The following is a 23,534-nucleotide window of genomic DNA, read 5'->3' on the forward strand; positions in this document are numbered from 1 at the left end:
CCCCTGCTTCCCAGTTGGAGAAAAAAGCACAGCAGCCATTTCCAAAGACGGGTTTATTGAGATTTGGGGCGCCAGCAGAGACAAAGAAGCAGTGGGTGCTACAGGCTCCTGAGATTCAGGGCAAGGCCAGCAAGACAGAGCCCATTGCTCAGGAGGCAGCCCAGGTTGCAAATGGAGGACAGGCCATGGTAGCGGAAGAAGATCTGGCGGAGGGCACTGTACTTGGGATCCTGCTCCCGCAGCTGGCGGTAGAGGTCAGGGCCCTGGTGGCGGCCTGGTACCTCCCCACCCAGGCCCTGCTTCTTCTCCACGGTCTGCAGGGCCCACATGGCAGCTGTGGTGCGAGGCTCCAGCCAACGGGCATTGATGGTGGCAAGTGTGAGACTCAGGAACAACAGGCAGAGCTGGTGGAAGTAGTGGGAGGTGAGCCGTGCCGGGAAGGCAGGAGGGGCCCTGCAGAGGGTCCTTCTGCACCCTCAAAGTCCCAAGGGGTTGGGGGACAGCAGAGGGTCAAAGCCAGGCCTCCCCCTCCTCCCACAACCCAGATTAGGGCCCCCAACCAGAGCTCCAGCTCTAATAACCTGAAGCTGGCAGGAAAAGCTCCATATCAGCAGCTCCTTTATCCCCACCAAAACCTTCTGAGTCTCCTCTTCTCTGATATTCAGACTGGAAGTTCCCAGAACACAGCCTTGTCTCCTCTTTTCCCATAAACTGACGGTACCTCAGAGCAGAACCTCTCTTCCCCAAATTGGAACAGCACAATAACTGTCCCCCCGTTCCCCCAAAAGAGAGAGAGGGCCTAAGACAGGGTCCATCTCCTCTGTGGCCCCAGCCCAGATCCCAGAAGCTGACATTCGGCCCACAGGGAGTGAATAAAAAGCCCTTAAAGTTCTAGTTACCCATAATACTCTCTGGTCTCTATGGGATTATTCTTGAAACCCCTGTCAGGCTTTACCTGCCCACATATGAGGAACACAATGAGGGCAGTGGGAGGGCGGGATAGAGAAATATGAGATGCAGAGATGGTTGCTTGCCTGGTAGTCGGGAAAATGTGTGGATGGGGGTGGGGGACTTTAAATTCCCAGTCTGGCTCGTTTTTAAACAATGAGCCGGGGTCAGTGCCCCAGCCCAGCTGAGTCACCACCGCTTGGCAGCAGGCCCAACCAGAGGGAGGAGAGGGAGCAGCAGCCAGCAGACAGACAGGGGGAATAGGGTAGACAGGGCTGCTGGGGATGGCTGTGCAGGCTGGGTACTGCTCATGGGTATCCAGAGCCCAGCTTTGTATCCACCAGGAAGAAGGCACAGTTTTGTTGTTGTTTAATTCTCACAACGGAGGGCCCCTAGGTGCTCAGTGGGGTACTGGGAATAAGTCTTCCGAGGGTAGTGAAGCCCAAGTCTGCATACCTGGCTGGTCTCCCAGAAGGTGAGCTGAGACCAGGGGTGTTGTGGAAACAAGATGCAGAAGTTGACGAAGGCACAGCCCATGGAGATGTGAAAGTAGAATGGGAAGAGTTTGCTCTGCACGAGGCCGAAGGTATGTCGTGGAAGGCCTCGGAAAAGCAGGAAGCCTGTGGAGTGCAGGGGACCACACGTCTGTTAGGATACTCCAGGTCCGGCCCTCATTCCTGTCCCCGCCCTGGGTATCCATGACGTCCAGAACGAGGGTCCCTACCTGAGACGAAGGTCACCCATAATTGCATGCCCCAGGCCCCAGACAAGACCAGCAGATGGACCACCTTAGTCAGGCTTGCCGGGTTCCCGCCTTCCTCCATCTTGCAGGCCTGGGAAGGAGGTACCGGGGTGGCTCAGAGCTTTACCTTTGGCCTTCAGCCCCTGGGAGCCTGCGCAAGGCCAGGGTCACCGCCAATCCAGCAGATATGCAGGGATGGCAGCCCAGGAATAGGGGTCGGGCCCTGCGACAACCCGACCCCATCTCTCTCAATGTCAGCCCTCAAGCTCTCAGACTCTCTGGACCCCAACATCCATGCCACCTCCGACACCCCCAAGTTTCAGCCCCACCAGCTCAAGCTTGTAGCCCTAGACTCTAGGGCCTAGAGCTTCTAAGATCACCTCCGTGACTCTCAAATATCACCTCGGGGTCCCAGTTCTAACAGCAAAGACTCCTGCTCCCATAACAAGATCCAGATATCTATATGAAGGTCCCCAAAGCACCCCGGCTCCATCTAATCCTGGGAAACCCCCAAATCTCATCCCGAAGACACCGATCCCGCCAGTAGGAATCGGACTTCAACCCGCAATACCCAGGCGTCCGAGACCAGAGGCGCCGGGGCCGATCTTGGGGGCCAGCGGGCTGGGCTCGGTACTGCACTCCCGGGATCCCCACCACCTCTCCTCGTGGGACCGAGAACTCGTCCCGCCTCCCAGTTGAACCCGAAGCCAATCTAATCCTAATCTGCTGCCTCCTGTACCGCCCCATTGGATATGGACTAATCGATTAGCAGAAACCTGCCTGAAGCCCCGCCCCCTCTACGGGATTTTACTCAATTACGCGGCGGCTCCCAAGATCTGCGGAAGCGGGAAGGCGCCAATGAGGCCTTGGGTTGCAACGGAGGGGGCGGGGCTAACGTGCCGGCCACGCCCCTCTCTGTGACTCCACGTTTGGGCTCCACGCGTTTTAAAGTGATGGTGTCCCCACAGGATCAAATTTCAGCGTCACAGCTGGGGACTGGCTTCGCGGTTCCTGATGGGAGAGCATGAGCAGGTGCTATGTGGTAGGTGGGGGTGGGAAGGGGTCCGAACCTCTCCCCAAGAATTCTCCCTGGAGGGACTCCGGGAGGAACAACTATGTGGGAGGGGAAGGGGGTTCTGCTTGCAGGTGGCACTCAGAAATGGGTCTTCCCTCTCCTCCAATCCTCTCAGGGCTCCTATATGATTCCCAGGTCCCAAGTTCTCAGTGTGACATTCAAGGACATACACTGAGTTTCCCACTACTGTGAGCTCAGCACTGGCATGGATTAATCTACTTAATCACAGCAACTCAACGATGTGGTAGTGATATCCCGTTTTTAGAGTTGGGGACACTAAGGCATGGGAAGGTTCAGTAACTCTTCCAACACCACACAGCTAGGAAGGGGCAGGGCGAGGACTTGAGCCCACACCATCCAGCCAGGGGGTGTCCACTGCCTCTTGTGTGAAGACCAAATGAGTGCTGATGGTGGTGCCCCGCGCTCAGTGAGGTACTCAGAAAATAGGAGCTTAGGGGGTAGGGGAGGCCAGGGGATTGTCAAGGGCGGGGAAAAAAGGACACATAGGTAATACCCTTTGTAATACTTTAAGCAATAAAAAAATTAAAAAAGAAAAAAAGAAAATAGGAGCTTAAAAATGGATCAAGGGCCCTGGCGGTTGTGGCTCAGTTGGGCGCGGGCATCCTCCCATGCACTGAAAGGTTGCGGGGTTTTCCCTGTCAGGGCACAGGCCCAGGTGGCGGGCTTGATCCCTAGTAGGGGTCATGCAGGAGGCAGCCGATCCATGTTCCTCTTTAACATCAGTGTTTCTCTCTCTCTCTCTCTCTCTCTCTCTCTCTCTCTCTCTCTCTCCCTCTCTCTCCCTCTCTCTCTTTCCCTTCCTCTCTCTCTGAAAATCGATTAAAAAGGATTAAGGGCCCCAGCCGGTGTGGCTCAGTTGGTTGAGCATGTCCCATGCACTAGAAAGTCAGCAGTCCCAGTCAGGGCAGGTGCGGGGTTGTGGGCTGGATCCCCGCTAGGGGTTGGTTGTGCAGGAGGCAGCTGATCGATGCTTCCCTTTAACATTGATGTTTCTCTCTCTCCCTCACCCTTCCTCTCTCTCTCAAATCAGTAAAGACATATTTTTTAAAAACGGATTAAGGAAGCTTTTACAGAGCAGATGCTGAATAGGGTTTTGAAGGGTGCATAGCAGTCTTCTAGGACTGGGCAGAGGAAGGACACTAGAGGACCTTTCTGTCTTAGTGTGACCCAAGACAAGATCCCCTGCACCTGGCAGTTTTTCCAGAAAGCTCTGTCCCACATGACTCCATCTGTTCCCAGCCCCACTTAGCATGGGCCTGGGCCCCCATTCAGCTAATACTTATTGAATAGATGTGCCTTGCCTCTCCTGTTCACACACTATGGCTCCCATTTATCTGGGGAACCAGGTCCAAACTTCTCTGCTTGGCTTTCAATGCCTTGCTTGAGCTGCCCTGCTAATCTACTGTTTCCTCTTGGACTCTGCCTCCAAACAGCCTGAATTTATCATCACAGAGCACATGGTTCCACACCTCCAAGCTTGGTACATGCTCTTTCTTTTCTTTTTAAAGAATAGTTTATTGATTTTTAACAAATATTTTATAAATCTATTTTTTATTGATTTCAGAGAGGGAGAGGGAGAGAGAGAGAAACAGCCTATATAATAAAGAGGTAATATGCAAATTGACCCTCACTCCATCATGTCATCACAAGATGGCTGCCCCCACAGCGGAGGCGGGGTTCCCATAATGAGCCGTAATGAGTGATCAGCAGGGACCTGAGGCTGTGTGGCACCAGGCCGGGGCGCGGGACCTGAGGCTGCGCCCCCCCCACCTGGTGGGGCTTGACAGGGGACCACAGGCCACGCCCCCATGCCCGGCAGGGCTTGACGGGGGACCTCAGACTGTGCCCCTGGCCCCAGAGGAGCTTGAAGGGAAACCTCAGGCCGTGTCCCCCACCTGGGGGGACTTGACAGGGACCTCAGGCTGTGCCCCCCATCCCAGCACCAGGTCAGGGGACCTGAGGGTGCACTGGGCGATCTGAGGCTGCACCCCCCATCTGGCACCAGGCCGGGGGATCTGAGGCTGCACCCCCCTCCCAGCAGGGCTTGATGGGGCCCTGAGGCTGCACCCCCTACCCGGCGGTGCTTGACAGGGGAACTGAGGCTGCGTCCCCTGCCTGGCGGGGCTTGATGGAGGTGGGGCCGGCCAGGTCTGGATCTCTCACAATTTCAAGGTGCATGCAGCTGGGCGGGGACTTGACTCTGGGTCCTGTGGTGTGCCCCAGACTCTGACAGGAGGAAGATTTTCATATACATTTTATTAATTTTCTTTCATCTCTGACACTTCTATTATAGAGAAAGGGCAAATAGCAATATAAAATATTTCCTCTAATAATTCCCTTTAATGTGCACGAATTTCGTGCACCAGGCCACTAGTCAATGATAAGAGAGAATCATTGATTGGCTGCCGCCTGCATGCCCCCCAACTGGGGATCTAGCCTGCAAACAGGGCATCTGCCCTGACCAGGAATCTAACCAGAAACCTTTTGGTGCAGGGACAACGCCCAACCAACTAAGCTACACGGGCTAGGGTTGCACATGCTGTTTCCTACCAGGGCCCAATGTTAAGAATTTTTTTTCCTTTAGACTCTTCTGAGACCTCACTTTCTCCTGTGGGGTCTTCTGGGTCCTTCTCACTGCCCATCCCAATCCCTGGGGCTGGGATCATCTTTTATCCTGTTCCTACCATAGCTGGAGGCCCTGTGTTCCTGAGGCCTCTGTGAGGTGTCAGGGAGGGTCTGACAGTGTCGGGACATGGGGGCTGGTCTCAGTGCAGCCCCCTGTCCTGTCCTTCCTACTCGAAGCGACCCTGTTCTGGCCGGCCTGCCCCGGGACTCTGACTACTCTCTGCCCTGCTACTGCTCATCTCCGTCGACCTCCAACTTGTGTTCGCTTGATCACAGCAAGTGTGACAAGTACTGGGGTTCGTTGAGGGGCTGCTCCAGAGCTGGGGAGCTGGGAGGGGCTGAGTGCTCTGAGCTGGCCCTCAGGAAGCCCTCATTCACCCACTCCCAGGTACTTCCTCAGATAAGAACTTGGACTATACGATTCACTGGTCCAGCACTCCAGAACCAGAAACCTTGGGGCCAGCTGCTTCAGAGAACACAGTGACAAATACAGACTGGAAGCCAGGGAGGGACTCAGGGCCTCAGTCGCTTGGGTCTCCCCACTCCCCCAGCTCAGACTCACAGGAATGCTGTAATGACCAGGAACTTGTGAGGAAGCATCCGAGTGTCACTAAGGTTACCCACACCCTGGAACCCCCTTCCTGCTGCCCCACAATCTATTGCTGCAGGGCTTGGTGGGGGGGGACAGGGAGGTCCTCAGCACCCAGAACACCTCCCAGTGCTCAGCAGGCCTGCAATGAATATATCTTAATGGATGAGGGAATGAATGGAATGGATGTGGGGTTGTGTGTTTTAGTGGAGTCTTTTCTGTAATTGTCTCTGGGTATGACTGCCAGTGTGTCTGTGTCTGGTTATGTATCTGAGATGAGTGTGCATGGATGCCCTGGGTCTTATGACTTGGAGTGCATGGCTGTGTTTGAGTTTATGTAGCTGTGGTTGTTCTGGGATTACGCATGGCTATGTGTCTGTGCTATTGGTGCTGCCTGCAGACATTGTCAATGTCGTTTGCCCCTGAAGAGGAGGGCCATTTTCTGAGCCCAGTCCAGAGAGAGGACTTTGCAGGTGCATGCTGTCAGGGGCAGCCCAGAGGCCCACCCACGTAGGGTACAAGCCACAGAAGTGCACTTCTGAGCATGTGCGGATATGCCTGCACTCAGGGTCTGGGACACCCAGAACTCAGCAGATTCAACTCATGTCCAAACACTGGGTTGGGGGGGGAGCAAGGAGGCAGCCCAGGGGTGAATTTCTACTGCCCTCATATTCCCCTATCCTAGAAACCATTGGAGACCAGCTCTTCCAAAATCAAAGGTGAGAACCCTCCCTCCTAACAAGACTGTGTATGCAAGACCTGCTGGTTCCTTCTTCCACCCTCTGCCCCAGCCTCTGTGGAACCCTGCCATTGCTGCCCGCTCAACCCTGTCCCAGCATCAGCTGCCCCTTGCCCCTGACCTTGCCCTCTATCCCAGTCCCTGATCTTGACCCCTACTCCAGCCTCCAGCTCAGGCTCTGTGATCCCTGCTCCTGACCTTGCCCCTGCCCCCACCCTTCCCAGCTTGGCTGACCCACACTTCTGCTCATAGGTAAGTCCACCATGATGATTCCTGACACCCAGAAGCTCCTGCAATGCGAACTGGAGTCACTCAAGAACCAGCTACAGGCCCAGACTAAGGTTAGCCTCCTCAGCCAGCCCTGGGCCCAGCAACCTCTGTCCCTTTCTCCTCCCCATCCTGCCTCCAGGCATGACCTCTTCCCCCACAGGCTTTTGAGTTCCTAAATCACTCAGTGACCATGTTGGAGAAAGAGAGCTGCCTGCAGCAAATCAAGATCCAACAGCTTGAAGGTGAGGACTGGCCTGAGGTCAAGGTCAGGCCGGAGGCTGTCAGGGCCAGCTGGGTCAGAGTGAGAGCAGTGGGTGAGTCTGGATTCAGGCTTGGGATCCAGCCAGGCTAGGGCAAGTGGGTTCAAAGCTGCACTTGGTGTGATTGGGCCTCAATCAAGCTCCCACTGTTTCTGAAGAAGTCCTGAACCCCACAAGCCAGCAGACAGAGGGGAAAAAATGGAACATGGATCAGGGACAGCGGGAGCTGTATGGGGCCCTGGCGCAAGGCCTGAAGGGGCTACAGAAGACTGTGCGGGAGAGTGAGGAGGTGCAGAAAACCCGCACTACCCGCTACCTGCAGCTGCTGGCCCAGGAGATCCGAGACAGGTGAGTGTGCCAAGGGGGGAGGCCTGGAGGCTGTAGGAGGGAAGGAAGCCCAAGATGGGGAAAATAGGGGAGTCCTGAGTAAGGATGATGGGGGGCCATGGAAGGCTTAGAGGACAAGAGGAGCGGATGATAGGGGCAAAGACAGGTTGCAGTGTTTGTGTGTGGGGAGACTGGGAGGAAAGAAGGCAGGGAAGACAGGAAGCTGGAGGTAGGATGGGAAGGAGGTGGGAGGATCAGGGAACTGGGGGGTGGAGAGGTTGATGGGAGCTGAGGCTGGGAATATGGGAGGTCAGGGGTGAGGAAGGTAGAGAGATGGAGGCCAGGCAATAGGAAGCTGAGGGAATGGGAGGCTGCAGGTCAGGAGGAGAGGACTGGGGCTGGGGGAGGAGAGGAGGAAGAATGGTAGTTGGAGGGTAAAGGTGGGTGGGCAACTTGGGGAGGGGTGGAGCCTGTGGGAAATGGGTGGTTGAACAGATGGGAACATGGGAGATGGAGGAGGTTTGGAGAGGCAGGTGGGCAAATTGTGAGACCAGGAGGCCAGGGATTGGGCACAGGCTGTGGGCCTAGGCTGCATTATCCCCTCAGCAAGAAATTCCTGTGGGAGGAGCTGGAGCTGGTTCGGGAGGAGGTGACCTTCATCTATCAGAAGCTCCGTGAGTGCCTGGAGCCCACGGGGGTGGGGGGAAGGGTGGGGGTGTCCTTCTGCCGCCTGGCCTCCCTGAGCCCCCTCCCCTCACAGAGGCACAGGAGGAAGAGATCACTGAGAACCTGGTGAACATCCAGAAGGTGCAGAAGACCCAGGCGAAGTGCCGTAAGGTGAGAGGGGAGGACGGGGACCCCACATGGGTTGGGGACACGGGGATCTCTGCCGGCCTCCACCATTGGACTGGAGCCAGAAGGCCTGGACATAAATCTCAGCTCTGCTACTTACTGCTGTGTGACTGTGGGCAAGTTTCTTCACCTCTCTGGGCCTCATTTTCCTCTTCTGTGTAATAGATAAAACACACACACACATCCCTACCTGAAGGGGTAGCTGCATGAACTGAGGACAGCCTGGCATGTAATGGTCGCCTTGCACCGTCATTTTATTACTACTGCTCTTCTCTCTTCCCCCCTACCCCTGTCGGAGCCCCAGGTCTTGACCAAGATGAAACAACAGGGATGTGAGACAACCAACTGGCTGGAGACAGAGGAGATGCCATCAGGAGGCAATGGCTCTTGGAGGAGTGACCTCCAGAAGGAGCTGAGTGACATATGGTGATGCCCAGCCCCCACTCTGACCTCTGATCCCTGACCCTCATCTGCCCTGCCCCCAATCTGATCAAACAGTGACCACCAGAACCTAGAAGCCATCTGAGTCCAGACCTCCATCTCCAAGCAGGACTCCCTTCCTCCTCTGCCCCCTTAACACCCCCGTGCCCCAGCCTCAGGCAGTCCAGAGTCACCTGGGGGCCCCAGCTCCCCATCTTCCTGCAGGTCCGCCGTGCATACGCTGCAGAACTCCTTTGATGGCTTCACCATGTCCTCGGGAATCCGCCCCAAGACTGGGAGCCTCCGGGGTGAGAGGGACTGAGCCATGCTCCAGGGTGGGTGGGCTCATTCTCCAGCTTCACACAGGGGGGTCATGTTCACAGGCCATATTTGGAGGTCACATCTGTTGGGTTTCATTTTTTTAAATATATATTTTTATTGCTTTCAGAGAGGAAAGGAGAGGAAGAGAGAGATAGAAACATCAATGATGAGAATGAATCATTGATCGGCTGCCTCCTGCATGCCCCCCACTAGGGATCAAGCCCGAAGCTCAACCACTGAGCCATGTCAGCTGGGCGGGTTTCATTATTTTTAATAATATTTTTTCATTGATTTCAGAGAAGAAGGGAAAGGGAGAGAGAGATAGAAACATCAGTGATGAGAGAGAATCATTGATTGGCTGCCTCCCTCATGCCCCCTACTGGCGATTGAGCCAGCAATCCAGAAGAAACTGCCACCCTTCTGGTTCATAGGTTGACGCTCAACCACTGAGCCACACCAGCCGGGCCACATCTGTTGGATTTTAATCTGGGGTCACATTAAGGAGACCCTGGAGGTTTCATCTAGGGGTCACTCAGGGTCACCTGGATGTTTTTCAAGGATCATTGGTGTAAAATTTAAGTGTCACATTGGGTCACATTCAAGGGACATGATCAAGGGACCCTGGTTCAAGGGTCACATTCAGGGTTCATGCATGGAGAGCCAGAATGGCACCTGTCCCTGCAGGCTACAAGGGGCACAGATGCCTGAGTCCTCCGCTTCACTCTTGGGACTCGGACTCGGACTCGGACCAGGACCCTTCCCAGCCACCCTTCAATAAGAGCCGCTCCTTCCCATCAGGTGTGGCTCCTCCTCTGCTCCACCCACCTTGCCCCTCCTGACCAGCCCTAGAATCCCACAGTATGGACCCTCCCAGCTCCCAACCTGGGCTCCTGCACCCTGACTGACACCCCTGGGTCCCCTGGACCAGACCTGGCCCTTACCCATCCTGTCTCCCCACAGCTTGAGCAGCCGGGTTGCTCTCCACGAAGACCCCTCCAGAGAGAAAATAAACTAGCCGAGACCCTCCTCCACCTGTGGACTGTTGCTCCTGCTGCTTCCATTTGAATGAGCCACCCCCATTTACTCGCCAGTGTTGGGGCGGGCATGGAGACCCCAGGGGCTCTTGGGGATGTATGAACTTAGGGTCAGAGTACAGTGTGAGGCCAGATTAGTATATGACAAGTCCTGGGTTGCTCTGTTCAGATATGAGTGGCTAGACAGTTGGTTTCACACTAGCCACCAGCCTTCCTTTCCAGGGGGCTTTGGCGATCTGGCCCTACTGCCCAAATGGGGAAACCGAGGCCCAGAGAGGGAGTGTGGTGGCCCAGGTCATACTCTGACACTCCGCCCTCCTCTTCCTCTCAGCACCTACCCTCACCCAGAGTCCTCCCTCTTTTTTTTTTTGTTTACTGTATACTAAAATTAAGGTACTTGTTTTTTGTTTTAATATATTTTATTGATTTTTTACAGAGAGGAAGGGAGAGGGAGAGATAGTTAGAAACATTGATGAGAGAGAAACATCAATCAGCCGCCTCCTGCACACCCCCTACTGGGGATGTGCCTGAAACCAAGGTACATGCCCTTGACCAGAATCGAACCCGGGACCCTTGAATCCGCAGGCTGACGCTCTAGCCACTGAGCCAAACCGGTTAGGGCGGTACTTGTTCTTTTAAAAAAAAATTTTTTTTTTGATTTCTCAGAGGAAGGGAGAGGGACAGAGAATCAGTGATCGGCTGCCTCCTGCATGCCCTCACTGGCCCTTGACTTGAATCAAACCTGAGACCCTTCAGTCCGCAGGCAGATGCTCTATCCACTGAGCCAAACCGGCCAGGGCCAGAGCCCTCTCTTAACCTCCATCCTTCATTCCCCCTCAATCTGCTCTAACACGCCCCGCCCCAAAGAACAACCGAGGCTCCGCCCAGATCATGCTAATAAGACGTCTCGATACCCCGCCCACTGTGTTATGCAAATAAGGCGCCCGAGGCCACGCCCCTCGCTCCTTCGCGGAGTCTGCGCGGCGCAGAGCCGGGCCGACAGCATCTCCATTTGTGCGTCCACCCGCCCGCCCGCCAGGCCAGCAATCAGTCGGTCCGGCCGCGCTGGTGACGTCTAGGAGAACCCTGAGCTCAGGTGGCAGAGCCTCTACCCGGTGAGGGGGTGGGGCCTGAAGTGTCCCTTGTAGCCCTTCTTTCGGGCTTCGACCCTCGGTCTCTGTCTGGTCCGGGTTCGGATCTGTGGGTCCGGTCCCCTGCGGGTCCAGCGTGGGAAGGGGGAGGGGAAGCGAGGAGCTTGGGGACCGGGCTGGGGAGGGGGCATGGGAGGGGATCTGGGCTTGAGGAGCCAAGAGGTGGTGGTGAGGGTGACTGGGATTGTATGGCTGTAATGATATGTCAGTGTGTGGTTGTATAACTGTCATTTTGTGTCTGTATAGCTGTGATTGTGTGGCTTCTGAAGTGTGTGTGTGGTGTGTGTGACTGTCTCCTGTGGCTGTCATTGTGTGCTCTCATCGTGGCTATCACTGATGGTGTGTGTGTGGCTTTGTTGTGATGGCTGTCACTGTGATTGTGAGTCCGTGTGGTTGTGTGTATGTGACTGTCATTGTGTGGCTGCTGTTGTGTGTTCCTTTTAATGGTGGGGGGGCATTTTTGCATTCTCATGTGTGGCTGTGATCGTGCATCTTTCTTGTGTGGCGGTGGCTCTGTGTGAGTCTGTCATGGTCCATGTATGTGCCCTAGTGTGGCCATGTGGCTGTGGCTGTGGATAGCACGGTATCTCCCATGACAGTCGATGTGGATGAGAAATGTTCATGTGTGTGGTTGTCATTGAATTCCATGTAACTGTGGGTGTGACACTGTGACCGGTTCAGTGACCCCCATTGTGTATGGTGACCCTCTTTTTGATGTTGCATCTTAAGTGTGTTGGCAACCCTGAGCCCACATCCCTGAGGGCGAGTGCTCATGTGGGGCTGTGAGGGGCTGTGCGGTGTGTGGAGAACCTCCTGTTGTGTCCCTGTGACTGTGTTGGGGGGGAGTTGTTTGATCTGTGTGGGTGTCCGTGACAGGCTGTGTGCACATTGTGCCGTGTGCGTGTGTGGTGTGTGTACATGAGTATGCAGTTATGTGTGTGGTAGGCTGTGGTGGGTGTTGGGCACCTGTCTGAATGAGTGGGCCTGTCTTGTTCGCCACAAGGCTGGCACTCAGTACAGTGCCTGGAACACAGCAGGCACTTGGTCCATGGCGGTGAGATGGGCGAATGCTGGGCCATGGTGTGTGGGGGGTGGGGGGTGGGATGGAGGCTGTGGCTGAGTTGTGTACTCTGGGGGTGCCGGTGTGGTTGATTATGTCTCTGGGAGGGTGAGGGGGCTGTGGCCAGATAGATATCTGGGACCTCTAGCAACCTTCATCCCACATGTTACACTGAAGAGCAAGCCTTGTGGATGGAGCACTGGACCCAGAGTGCCTACCCTCACCTGCCTGCGCCTCAGTTTCCACATCTGTGCAATGGGGGTGACCATCACTGCCCTGCTGGCTGCCAGGAACGGCTGTGAGTCCACGGGTGTGGCAGCCACCTGTGGGAAGTCATAGGGCTCTTTCACAGGTGAGGCTCGCCTGGGAGAATGGGTCAAGCAGGTGTGACCCTGTTAGTGCTTCACTGCTCGGGGTAGTGGGAGCATGTGGTGGGAGATAGCGCCCTAATGATACAGGGAGGTGATGGGCTGGAAGAAAGTAGAGAGGGAGAGGCAACTGGGAGAGAAGTAGGGCCTGGCCATCAGCCACGAACCACAGGGACATGGGAGAAGGGGCTCAGGAGCAGGGCCTGGCGGGGGTGGGAGACTTAGGGTCCCCTGTAAAGCATGTGGGGAAAGAGGATGGGGTTCCCTAAAAACTGGTGGGTGTGAGAACCCTTCTAAATGGATCCTTCTCTGTCATGGAGGTGTCCCTGTTAAGTTGGAGAATTCTCTTCTAAAGGCTGGGGGGTGGGGGGAGGTCCTGCTTAGTAAGGAGGAGAGTCCCTCCTAAAAGGTGTGGGGTCAGAATCTCCTATGTAGGTTATAGGGAGTGAAGACCACTAGAGGATCTCTGGGGTTCCCCTGCCAGCAGGCTGAGCTGAGCAGGTTGTCAGAGGAGGCTAGTGTCTCCAATGGGCAGGAGCAGGGCTGAGCCCTGGATATGCAGAGGCATGGCCAGGGGACTCCAGGGCCTGTGACCTGAGCATCCCCCTAGGCCCCACCCTGGCCACCCCATTTCCTCCCACCTCCACAGGCCCAGGCCTTCACCATGGCGGGAGGGAGACCTCAGCTCAAGAGGAGTTTCTCCATCATTCCCTGCTTTGTCTTCGTGGAGGTGAGGCATCCAGTACCTCCTTCCTTCCCTCCTTGGGGAGGGGGTGTACCTGTCTTTCTGTGTCCTCTCCGTGTCCCTCATCCTGGCCAGGTCCCTACTTGGCCCTGATTTTCCATCTACCTGGTTCCAGGCCTGCCTTCTCTCTCCCCATCTCCTCCGTCCTGTCTCGGGGCCGGGGAGGAGAATGGTTGAGAATACTATTCCCTTTCTCTTGAGAAGTGTTTATGGGCTTGGACTCAGAAGTAGGGCTTCCAGGGTTCCAATCGTACTCTTCACATCCTTACTTTTGGACTCTGGGCATCTCACATATGCTCCAGAGCCTCAATTTCCTCTTCTGTCAAATGGGCATATTTAGAAGGCAAAATGTATTCACTGACAGAAGAGTTATACCTGTGGTAGCTGCTAGTCCTACCCGTAGTATTAATTCTTCCCTGGTGATCTGTCTGTCACTCCCCCGCCCAGTCTCTATATCTCTCTGGTCAGATTTTAGCCGTGTCCTCACTCTCTCTCCCAAAGCCCATTCCCTCTTTTCTTCTCTCTCTAGACTACTGTTCTAGTCCCTTCTCTTTTTCTTCTTTGCCTTTCCTCTTTCTCTTTCTCCTTCTCTTCCCTCCTCTCTCCTCTCCCGTCCATTTCTGTCTTCTCTCTCTTTCTTTCTGTTTCCATCTCCATCTCTTTTCTGTCTCCCAAACCCTGACACTTCTCTGGCGCCATTCCCCACCTCTCTCTCTCTCTCACTCTTTTCATCTCCCTCCGTCTTGGTCACTCTCTCTCTCCCCCTTTTCTCTCTCTGTCTCTCTCCGTGTGTGTGTGTCTTTCTCCATGTCCTCAGTTCAGGCCTGACCTTCTCTCTTTTTCTCTCTGTCTCTCTCCATCTCTCTCTCCGCTCTGGCTGGGTGGCAGTCTGTGCTGCTTGGCGTGGTGGTCCTGCTTGCGTACCGCCTGGAGTTCACGGACACCTTCCCTGTGCACACCCAGGGCTTCTTCTGCTATGACAGTACTTATGCCAAGCCCTACCCGGGGCCTGAGGCTGCCAGCCGGGCACCTCCTGCACTTATCTATGCTCTGGTCACCGCTGGGCCCACCCTCACGGTGAGACTGGGGGGGTAGCCTTAGTAGACTGTGGGAGGCCCTCCCAGGAGGCAGGAGGGTCAGGGGGAGGTGGCTAGGGCTGGGCTTGAAGGCCAGGAAGACCCTGTTTTGGTCTCACCCACAGATCTTGCTGGGGGAGCTGGCTCGTGCCTTTTTCCCCGCACCACCCTCAGCCATCCCCATCATCGGGGAGAGCACCATCGTGTCTGGGGCCTGCTGCCGCTTCAGCCCCCCACTGAGGAGGCTGGTCCGCTTCCTGGGTGAGTGACAGGGCCAGGGTTCAACCGGGAAAAGGGATATGGGCCAGGCTCAGCCATCATCAGGATTCCAGTGGGAAAGGGGCCTAGAACTGTCATGATGGTCAGAGGCAAAAGGGACTTGGGTCCAGGCCAGACATGATGGAGGTTTTAGGGACATGGATGGGGCCTAAGCCAATTGCAGCAACTGTAAGAGGGGGCCCCAAATTGCCACAGGGAGATTCTGTCGGAAAAGGGGGACACATGGGGCCCCAGGGAGATGAGACCTCAGCTGTGCTGTAAATGTAGTCCCAGCCACAGTGGATGGTTGTGGGGACGGGAGGCGGCATAGCTCATCCATGACGGTGGTCCTCCTGGCAGAGGGCCGGCGGTTGGCTCTGGCTCATTGGTGACCCAGAAGAAAAGTGAGCAACTCGGTCACAGCGAGTCCAGGGCAGATATACGGAGGCCCAGAAATGCCATCAAAGGGCTTCCAGGGGGTCCCAGGCATAGGTCCACTGCTGATGTAATGCTGTTGAGGAAACCCAGGTCTAATGGGGTCCCAGGGGAGGGCCCCCTGCTGCCATAGCGATAGTCCCAGAGGGACAGAGGCAGGAGGTGCCATCGTGGTGGCCGGCTATAATGGGGTATGGCATTAAGGGGATTAAATGGTGGTCACAGGAACAAGGAGATAGGGGCCCAGATGAGGCCCAAGGAGGCTCACAGGGGAGCCTTAACAGTGCGGCACCAGGGCCCTAACATTGAACCCTTTCCCACCCTATCCCCAGGGGTCTACTCCTTTGGCCTCTTCACCACGACCATCTTCGCCAACGCGGGGCAGGTGGTGACTGGCAACCCCACGCCGCACTTCCTGTCCGTGTGCCGCCCTAACTACACGGCCCTGGGCTGCCAGCCGCCCTCGCCCGACCGGCCAGGGCCAGACCGCTTTGTCACCGACCTGGGTGCCTGCGCTGGCAGCCCCAACCTGGTGGCCGCTGCACGCCGCGCCTTCCCCTGCAAGGATGCCGCCCTTTGCGCCTATGCCGTCACCTACACAGCGGTGAGCCCCAAATGGGAGCTCGGCAGTGGGGGGGGGGGGGGGGGGGAGCGCGGCGGGGGGGGGCGGGGAGCGCCCAGCGGGCAGGCCGCCTGGGCTGGAGCCTCTGATTCTCACCCAGGAGAAGCCACGCCCTGGCCCTGTGACCCCGCCCATAAAGCAGGGTCTACCCCGGTGGAAACTCTGGCTCCTCCCTTGGGCCCTGTCTTGCCCCAATCTGCTGTGGTTGACTGGCTGCCTTTTGGCGCCTGGCCCTGCCTCCTGACCCGGTAACGCCACACCCACTGGAAGCTGTTGGCTCCGCCCCGAGGGAGCAGGACACTGTGCCTGGAGCCCAGCCATGTCCCCAGGGTCCTGCAGGTCCTGGATATTGGCTGGGAGACCGGGCCTTCACCCCCTGGAGCCCTCGGTCCCTCCCCCTTTATTGCCTTGGTCTCTGCCAGGACTTCCTGACGCTCCCTTGCTTTTCCCTGGCCACACCCCATGTTGCTTTGACTCCTTTTCCTGGGTTTGGGTCTCAGCTTCTACTCCGGTCAGTGATCCTCTGGCGTTTGGGGATTCCACCTCCTGGAGCTCCTGGGCCTGCCCCCGAGGTCCTGATTCCGCCCCCTGGTTCTGTAGCCACGCCCTCGCCCAGCAAGGGCCTGTCTCCACCTGTGACTGGTCCCGGGGAGACCCTGCCCCTGAGCGCGCCATTGCTCTTTGGTGGTCTGGCCACGCCCCACCCCAGCAGGGCCCACTGGGGGTGCACGCCTCCACCCCCTGCTCTCCTGTCTTCTGGCTCCTCCCTGGAGCCCCTGACCACCTCCGCCAGCCCCATGGGATTCTGGCCGTGCCCCCAGCCCCAAACGCAGTGGCCACTTGGGTTCAGCAACCGCATTACCTGTGTCCCCTGACCGGTCGGGTTTCCTTCCCGCAGATGTACGTCACACTGGTGTTCCGCGTAAAGGGCTCCCGCCTGGTCAAACCCTCGCTCTGCCTGGCCCTGCTGTGCCCCGCCTTCCTGGTGGGTGTGGTCCGCGTGGCGGAGTACCGCAACCACTGGTCAGACGTGCTGGCGGGCTTCCTGACCGGAGCGGCCATCGCCACCTTTCTGGTGAGCCCCCTTGGCACCCATTCTGCTATGGGAGCCCCTCCATCGGCTCCTGGACCCAAAAGGGAGGGCTGCATGATTGTGAAGGGGATAGACTTGGAGGCCTGGACCAGATCTTTAACCTCACCTTGCCCGGATGATCATCTGTGAAATGGGATGACAGGACCTGGATCAGGATGATGTGAGTGAGGTACTTGTTTTGAGTGCAAAATTTAAAGGGTGTTAAAACACTCAGTAATTCAGATAAATCATATTTTAATGAAATATTTTAAAAATAAAAAAAATTAGTGCAAAAAAACATCCGAAATTGAAACTTTACGAAATGGAGCCTTACTTGCCTCCTAGTCCCAGCCCTGTGGAGTTCATTATAATAGTAGCAGCCTCTTAGTAAGGTGGCAAAGAACATAGTAAGCACCATAAGAACGTTAGCTGTCTTTGAAAACCTGACCCTCAGTGTCCTTATCTGAACAACGGGGATGGCATGTACACCACTTTTATCTTATTAGCCTCAATATGCCTCTGTCCCAGGTCACCTGTGTCGTGCACAACTTCCAGAGCCGGCCACCCTCCGGCCGAAGGCTCTCCCCCTGGGAGAGCCTGGGCCAAGCCCCCACCATGGACAGCCCCCTCGAAAAGTTAAGTGTGGCCCAGGTAAGGGGGGCCGGGGACTGCTCCCGGCTGGAGAGGGTGGTGGGTGGAAGGGGGACCAAGGGTGCAGAGAGTCAGGCAGCAGATCAGGGAGGGGGGTCCTCAGGGCCATGGGGATGTGGGGGGGTGACTCATCTCTGTGAACATAAGACCTGCGGGGACAGTCCCACAGAATAGAAGGGTGAGACCCTCTCTCCCTGCCAAGGGGACAGGGTTAATCCTGATAACCTGGTTGTCTTTTCCATTGGGCTCTCTGCCCAATGAGGCCCTCATGCTGTGGCCCGCGGGGCTCAGGGGACCGCTAGCCCATCCCTCTGCCTCTTTGTCTCAGGAACCCGAGGCCTGCAGGCCGCATTCGACACCGGCACGGCTCACCCCATCCAGTGAGTGTCCGGGGGACGGGGGGATAAATGAGGGGACTTCCGGATGGTGGTGACTGCCACAGAGGTCTTACCTCCTCCCAAGCTTTCTAACTCCATGACCTCTGACCCCCAGAGCCGCAGAACTGCGCCCGCCGTGGCCACCTGATCCCAAGCTGCTCGTCCTCCAGGGCTCCAGCCATGTGTTCATCACCCCGTGTGCCCCGCCCTCGATTGAGATCTGAGCCAACGCCCCTGCCTCTGCCCCTGCCCCTGCCAGCACCAACCCCCAGCCAGGGCCCCTCACCCTCCTCTCCTGGGCCTGGGGGGCCAGGAGGGGGTGGTGGACGTGGCCGGAAGCTGTTGTTGCCCACACCCCTGCTGCGGGACCTGTACACCCTTAGTGGACTCTATCCCTCCCCCTTCCATCGGGACAACTTCAGCCCTTACCTGTTTGCTAGCCGTGACCACCTGCTGTGAGGCCCAATCACTCACCCAGAATCTGCCAGTCCTCATTTCTTCCCTGCCACACGTGTGCGTGCGTGCGCCGTGTGAGTGCCAAAGCCCCCTGTCCCCAGACCAGCCAGGTCGACATCAGAGGATGGCTGGAAGGACATTTGGGGGCCCCCTGCCTCCCTTGCCCTCTGGGACATCCAAGTGGGCATAACTGGGAGGTGGGCCCTTGCCCCCTAGGATTGCCCTTTTGAGGGCCAAATCCTGACCCCATTGGCTATTGCCAGCCAATGGGAGCCTCCAGTTATTTGAATTGTAACCAAAAGGAGTTTACTCCAGCCAATGGGAGCCTCCTCCTCACTTAGAATCCTCAGGCAAGAGGGCAACTCCAGCCAGTGTTCAGCAAATGAACAACCAATAGGAGCCCTTGTTTTCCAGAATTTCTAGGGTGGGTATGATTCCAGCCAATGGGGGACCGCCCATGTCTAAGTATGTGCAACATTGAGGAGGGAGATGGGACCATCCTTTATAACTGGGTTCTCTCTCCTCAGGATCAGAATCCAACCCGAGGGTGGGGGCAGGTTCCCCCATGGCAGGGTCCTTGATTCACCCCTTCCCCTTTCAGACTCTCCACCATGTGCACCCTCCCACCTAGACCCTCCTAACTCCCTACTTATGCAGGGCTTGTCCAGTTCAAAAGTTTTGTGGTTCAGGGTGCTGTCTCCCTTTGCCTGTGCCCAGGTCACCCCAAACCCTTCTGTTATTTATTAGGGCTGTGGGAAAGGGCCTTTTTTTTTCTTGGAACCCACCCCTGTTTTTCACACTGCCCCCATGCCTCAGCCTCATGAGGATGTGCCATCATGGGGGCATGGGTGGAGCAGAAAGGGCTCCCCATCCAGGAGGGCAGCCAAAGGCAGCGGGCAGAGGAGACACTGACTCCCTTTCTTGCCCCTCCCTCATCTTTAATAAAGACCTGTTTGTAACAGAAATTTGGCCACATGCCTTCCTTCCCTGTGGAGGACTTTTATTGTGGGTCTAGGTGTCAGTGAGGCTGGGTGTGGGTGTATTGTTAGTGTATCTGAGGGCAATTGTGGAAAGACAGTGTGGGGCTGTGGGCCAGCAACTTGGGTTTAAATCTTGGCTCAGTGCTTCTTGGCCTCAGGAAAGTTAATTAACCTCTCTGTGCCCTTGTGTCTTTGTGTGAAATGCAGACCCACAAACCTACAGTGAGGGGCCTCACATGCCTGTCTTCCCCGGGCAGCTGGCCTATTTTTTTGTTTTGTTTTGTTTTGTTTTTACCATGGCCAGGATGTAGAAGGCACAGGAAATAGGGTGAGTGGACTCAGGGTCCTGATAGTGAAAGGGGATGCTGAGGACAGTAGGAACCTCAAAGCCAAACCCCTGGATGCACGGATGAAAGCAGGAGTTCTGATTGTGAGGTTGTGCTGAAGACCCCATGGAGACCAGGGAGTGTAGGAGGGGCAGGGAAACACACACACACACACACACACACACACACACACACACCGGCTCTGCAGGGCTTCAGACAGGCCATTCAGGGCATGGAGTCATCCAGGGACTAGGAAAAGGGAAGCTGCTTTCCCCTAACTCATCCTTTCATTCATTCATTCATTCATCAAACACTAGGGAGCACCTACTGCATGCCAAGTGCTGTGTGATTAGACACAGGGGCTGTCACAGTTAACAGAACAGACACGAATTTCTGCCCTCATGGAGCTCACATTCTCATACTTAAGAGACAATAAACAAGATGTATAAGCTATATACAGAACTACAATTGCAAATTTCAAAAATATCTGAAAACCAAAAAAAAAATTTTTTTTCTTAATTCATCTGTGGCAAAAACCTGACCTGAACTGACATGAGGTTACTATAGCTTTCCTTTATTTAACTGGATGTGAATATTCTTATGTTTCATTGATGATAAAGTGTTTGATTTTGAGATGTTATCCCAGACTCCACCAGGCGTGTTATGCAACACATAGTATTTACACCAGAGTTATTTTCAAAAATCTGAAAAATTCTGAATTCCAAGCTCTAGGACCACAGACTTAGGTCAGGGAGTGAGACCTCTGATATATTAGATATTAACAAGTGATCAGGAGAAAACTCAAACTAGAGAAGACAATAGGACAACTGTGGGATGGAGACACTGTTTGCAATTTAAAGTGGGTGGTCAGGAAACTTCTTTCTGAGGAGATGATACTGGAGACAAGGTGTGAAGGAGAGGGGCGAGGGGTCCATTAACATACCAGGGCTGGTGGGAGAAGCATTCCAGGCGGAGGGAAGAGCAAGCACGGAGGCCCTGAGGTTGGGGGGTGCCTGTTACGTTCAGGGAACAACGTGGAGACCTGTGTGGCTGGAGCGGAAGAAGTGAGGGGGAGGTGGTGGGCCTATTGTGGACCACAGGGAATGAGATGGGAGCATGAAAGGGCTGAAATCAGAGGAGGTACAGAACCATGGACATCCCTGCTTCCCCGACCAGAGCTCCTGTTTCCAGGGCTCACACACCTGTTGTTGCACAGCTGCCTTCACGCAGGACAGGAAGGAAGGAAGTTTTCAGCACGGCGGACAGCACCCCTACCAACCCAGTTGGTGCTGTCCAGGGTTCTGATGTTGAGCACAACACAAGAAAGGTTAAAATGGGGCTGTAGGATACAAAGAAGTGTCTGGGCCGGCTAGAGAGGGTGGTGGTAGTAGCCTGAGCCTTGCCCACATCCCCATCCCATGATGGATAATCTTAGGTAAAGAACCCATACTGAGATGTACCCACTTATTCAAGAGCTTTCTCGACGTCCTCCCGTGGATCTCACAGCATCTCAAACTCAGCTCAACAAAAGCAGAGCTGTGGTTTAGAATGTAAATGAGATCATATCCCTCCTCTGCTCAAACCCTCTTGTGGATCCCCATGGCACTCGATGTGAAAGCCAAAGTTCTTCCGATGCCTCAGAGCCTTTGCAGGTGCAGGTGCCTCCACCTGGAATGTTCTCTCCCCTCCCCTCCCCCCATATTTGCATGATTCACCCCATTACCTCCTTCAAGCCTTTTCTCTACTATCAACTTCTCATTGAGATCTTCCCCTACCACTCCATTCAGAACTGCAAAAACAGCCAAATAATCGGTCCTCCAAACTTTCCTTCCCTGTGCAAACTTTTTTTGCACGAATTTAACATCTGCTCGTAGACTATTTAAATTCCTCAGCCTCCCTCACAAGGGATGTCAGCTCAAAGATTTTGTCAACTGTTCACTACTGAGTTCCCAGTGCCCAAAACAGGGACCGGCACACAGCAGGTGCTCAATAAATAGTTGTTACATAAATTAACTTGAGGATGTTGATAACTGAGGGAGAAACACAGACTGTCCATGTCCTCATCCCCTCACCCATCAGTCCTCCAGGTAGGGGGCACGCAGCTTTGTTCTTATACAGAACAGGAAGATGGGATTCTAAGCAGTGAGAGAAAGAAGTACTGTGTGCATGAGAGGTATGCCAAACGTCTGCATCTCTGCCAATGTACTCAGCCTACATTTATGAGCACCTACTGTGTGCTGAGTGCTCACTAGTAGCTCTTCTAGATTCCCAGCAGTGAACAAAAGAAAGACCCTACCTTGGGGGAGCTGAGCTTCTAGTGGGGAGAGAGGCAATAAAATAAGTACATAATATTGGAAGTTGTATGTTATTTGAAGATATATAAAGACAGATACGCAGTTAAAAAGTGAAGCATGGCCTGGCTAGTGTGGCTCAGTGCTTGAGTGGCAACCCATGAACCAAGAGGTCACTGGTTCGATTCCTGCTCAGGGCACATGCCTGGGTTGTGGGCTTGATCCCCAGTAGAGGGCATGCAGGAGGCAGCCAGTCAATGATTCCCTCTCATCACTGATGTTTCTATCTCTCTCTCCCTCTCCCTTCTTCTCTCCCTAAAAAAATCAATAAGAACATGTTTTAAAAAGAAAAAAAAATGGATCCACGTGCCCTTTCCTTGGGGTACGTGGGTCTCCTGAGGACGCAGAAATAAACTTAAAAAAAAAAAGAAAAAGAAAAAAAATGAAGTGTGTGCAATCTTTCCCTGGTCAGGGAAAGCCTGAGTGATATTTGAGCAGAGACCTGAATGGAGTAGAAAAATGAGCCACTGGGCTTTCTGGAAGCTGGGTGCTCTAGGCAGGGGAACAGCAAATGCAAAAGACCTGAGGTGGGCTGTGTTCAGCATGCTTCCATGTATGCAGCTGTGTGATACAGTTGTCACTACTGGGTGCTTGTGCATTGGTAGTGTTGCAACGTGAGGTGAATCATGGTTTGTTGTTGGGAGGGGCTGAGGTGGTGCTTTCGACAAGGCAGTGTAACAGTGTACCTCATCTCTGTGTGTGTATAAGACAGAGCTGCAGGTACATCAGCTAACAGGAAACGTGTCTCTGTGTGTGGTGGCAATGATATGGTTGTATCAGTGTGTTCTGGTGTGTGTGCAAGGGAAGGGTGTGGGGGTGTGAAGGTAGGAGAGAGTGTGGATAGGATGCTTTGTGTCAGGATAGGGTAGGTCTATGAGCATGTGGGTGATGGGGATTCTGGAAGTGGAACATATGCAGAGATGCCATGGTGTGGGGGGGGGGGGGTGTGGGGGTACCCAACTGTGTGAGTGGGTATATTGGGGGGATGTTGTGGAACTGTGTTCTGGTCCCAGAGAGAGAGAGAAAGCCCCGGAAATCTCAGTTCCGCCCTACCCCTGGGTCTCCTGGCAACGGCATTACTTTGAAGTTACCAGGAGACAGAGTTGCTAGGGCAACAGGGCTGTGAGTGGCAGCTCTGGGGCAAAGTCTGGGTGAGGAGCCCCAGCCTGGGATCACTTGATCACTCACCTTGTTCCTCCTTCTCTCCCAGTTTCTCATCAATCCTACCTTCCTTTTTTCATTCATTTAGTTAACGAGCACACAGGGTGGGGCAAGAGTAAGTTTACAGTTGTCCGTATGGGAAATAATACAATAATTAATAAATAATACAAGAATAAACTGTCTCCTGTACTCACAAATGTAAGCCTACTTTTGCCCCATCCT

The 23,534-nt window shown here is 54.9% G+C and overlaps 3 protein-coding genes across 10 annotated transcripts; 2 read left to right on the forward strand and 1 right to left on the reverse strand.

Moving 5' to 3' along the window:
• Positions 1–34: 34 nt before the first annotated feature.
• TMEM205 (transmembrane protein 205) lies at positions 35–2,371 on the reverse strand. 2 transcript variants are annotated; one of them, XM_070413945.1, is made up of 4 exons: positions 2,262–2,371; positions 1,673–1,781; positions 1,405–1,568; positions 35–404 (listed from the first exon to the last, which is right to left on the reverse strand). In XM_070413945.1, exons 2-4 carry the CDS (start codon positions 1,770–1,772, stop codon positions 99–101), a joined length of 570 nt encoding a protein of 189 aa, XP_070270046.1. In that variant the 5' UTR covers positions 1,773–1,781; positions 2,262–2,371; the 3' UTR covers positions 35–98. The 2 variants fall into 2 exon arrangements, with proteins under 2 accessions (XP_070270046.1, XP_070270047.1); XM_070413946.1 differs by having other exon boundaries at positions 2,277–2,360.
• A 248-nt stretch (positions 2,372–2,619) lies between these two features.
• CCDC159 (coiled-coil domain containing 159) lies at positions 2,620–10,220 on the forward strand. Of its 5 annotated transcripts, none has more exons than XM_070413947.1 (13): positions 2,620–2,732; positions 5,589–5,707; positions 5,800–6,026; positions 6,686–6,719; positions 6,992–7,080; positions 7,170–7,251; positions 7,428–7,617; positions 8,203–8,270; positions 8,357–8,433; positions 8,753–8,874; positions 9,094–9,176; positions 9,874–9,987; positions 10,150–10,220. In XM_070413947.1, exons 1-13 carry the CDS (start codon positions 2,728–2,730, stop codon positions 10,152–10,154), a joined length of 1,215 nt encoding a protein of 404 aa, XP_070270048.1. In that variant the 5' UTR covers positions 2,620–2,727; the 3' UTR covers positions 10,155–10,220. The 5 variants fall into 5 exon arrangements, with proteins under 5 accessions (XP_070270048.1, XP_070270049.1, XP_070270050.1 ...); XM_070413948.1 differs by having other exon boundaries at positions 7,431–7,617; XM_070413949.1 differs by lacking the exons at positions 5,589–5,707; positions 5,800–6,026.
• Positions 10,221–11,092: 872 nt separating this feature from the next.
• On the forward strand, positions 11,093–19,459 carry PLPPR2 (phospholipid phosphatase related 2). 3 transcript variants are annotated; one of them, XM_070416080.1, is made up of 10 exons: positions 11,093–11,338; positions 12,612–12,786; positions 13,452–13,532; positions 14,436–14,624; positions 14,749–14,884; positions 15,649–15,920; positions 16,837–17,013; positions 17,539–17,645; positions 17,990–18,041; positions 18,154–18,274. In XM_070416080.1, exons 3-10 carry the CDS (start codon positions 13,467–13,469, stop codon positions 18,184–18,186), a joined length of 1,032 nt encoding a protein of 343 aa, XP_070272181.1. In that variant the 5' UTR covers positions 11,093–11,338; positions 12,612–12,786; positions 13,452–13,466; the 3' UTR covers positions 18,187–18,274. The 3 variants fall into 3 exon arrangements, with proteins under 3 accessions (XP_070272181.1, XP_070272180.1, XP_070272179.1); XM_070416079.1 differs by having other exon boundaries at positions 11,110–11,338; positions 12,583–12,786; positions 17,539–17,661; positions 18,154–19,459; XM_070416078.1 differs by having other exon boundaries at positions 11,110–11,338; positions 17,539–17,661; positions 18,154–19,459.
• The last annotated feature ends 4,075 nt before the right edge of the window (positions 19,460–23,534 follow it).

This window comes from Myotis yumanensis, unplaced genomic scaffold (genome assembly GCF_028538775.1).
Source record: "Myotis yumanensis isolate MYYU_CA2020_CCGP unplaced genomic scaffold, mMyoYum1.0.hap1 SCAF_5, whole genome shotgun sequence".
NCBI lineage: Eukaryota > Metazoa > Chordata > Mammalia > Chiroptera > Vespertilionidae > Myotis > Myotis yumanensis.

Coding starts and splice junctions, on each gene's coding strand:
- TMEM205 (XM_070413945.1), bottom strand. CDS start 1,772: ATGGAGGAAGGCGGGAACCCGGCAAGCCTGACTAAGGTGGTCCATCTG. Junction 1,569..1,672: donor ATGGGTGACCTTCGTCTCAG/GTAGGGACCCTC, acceptor TGCACTCCACAG/GCTTCCTGCTTTTCCGAGGC. Junction 405..1,404: donor CCTTCTGGGAGACCAGCCAG/GTATGCAGACTT, acceptor TACTTCCACCAG/CTCTGCCTGTTGTTCCTGAG.
- CCDC159 (XM_070413947.1), top strand. Junction 6,027..6,685: donor AGCATCCGAGTGTCACTAAG/GTTACCCACACC, acceptor CCCCTATCCTAG/AAACCATTGGAGACCAGCTC. Junction 8,434..8,752: donor CCCAGGCGAAGTGCCGTAAG/GTGAGAGGGGAG, acceptor TCGGAGCCCCAG/GTCTTGACCAAGATGAAACA.
- PLPPR2 (XM_070416079.1), top strand. CDS start 13,467: ATGGCGGGAGGGAGACCTCAGCTCAAGAGGAGTTTCTCCATCATTCCC. Junction 13,533..14,435: donor CCTGCTTTGTCTTCGTGGAG/GTGAGGCATCCA, acceptor GCTGGGTGGCAG/TCTGTGCTGCTTGGCGTGGT. Junction 18,042..18,153: donor GGCACGGCTCACCCCATCCA/GTGAGTGTCCGG, acceptor TCTGACCCCCAG/AGCCGCAGAACTGCGCCCGC.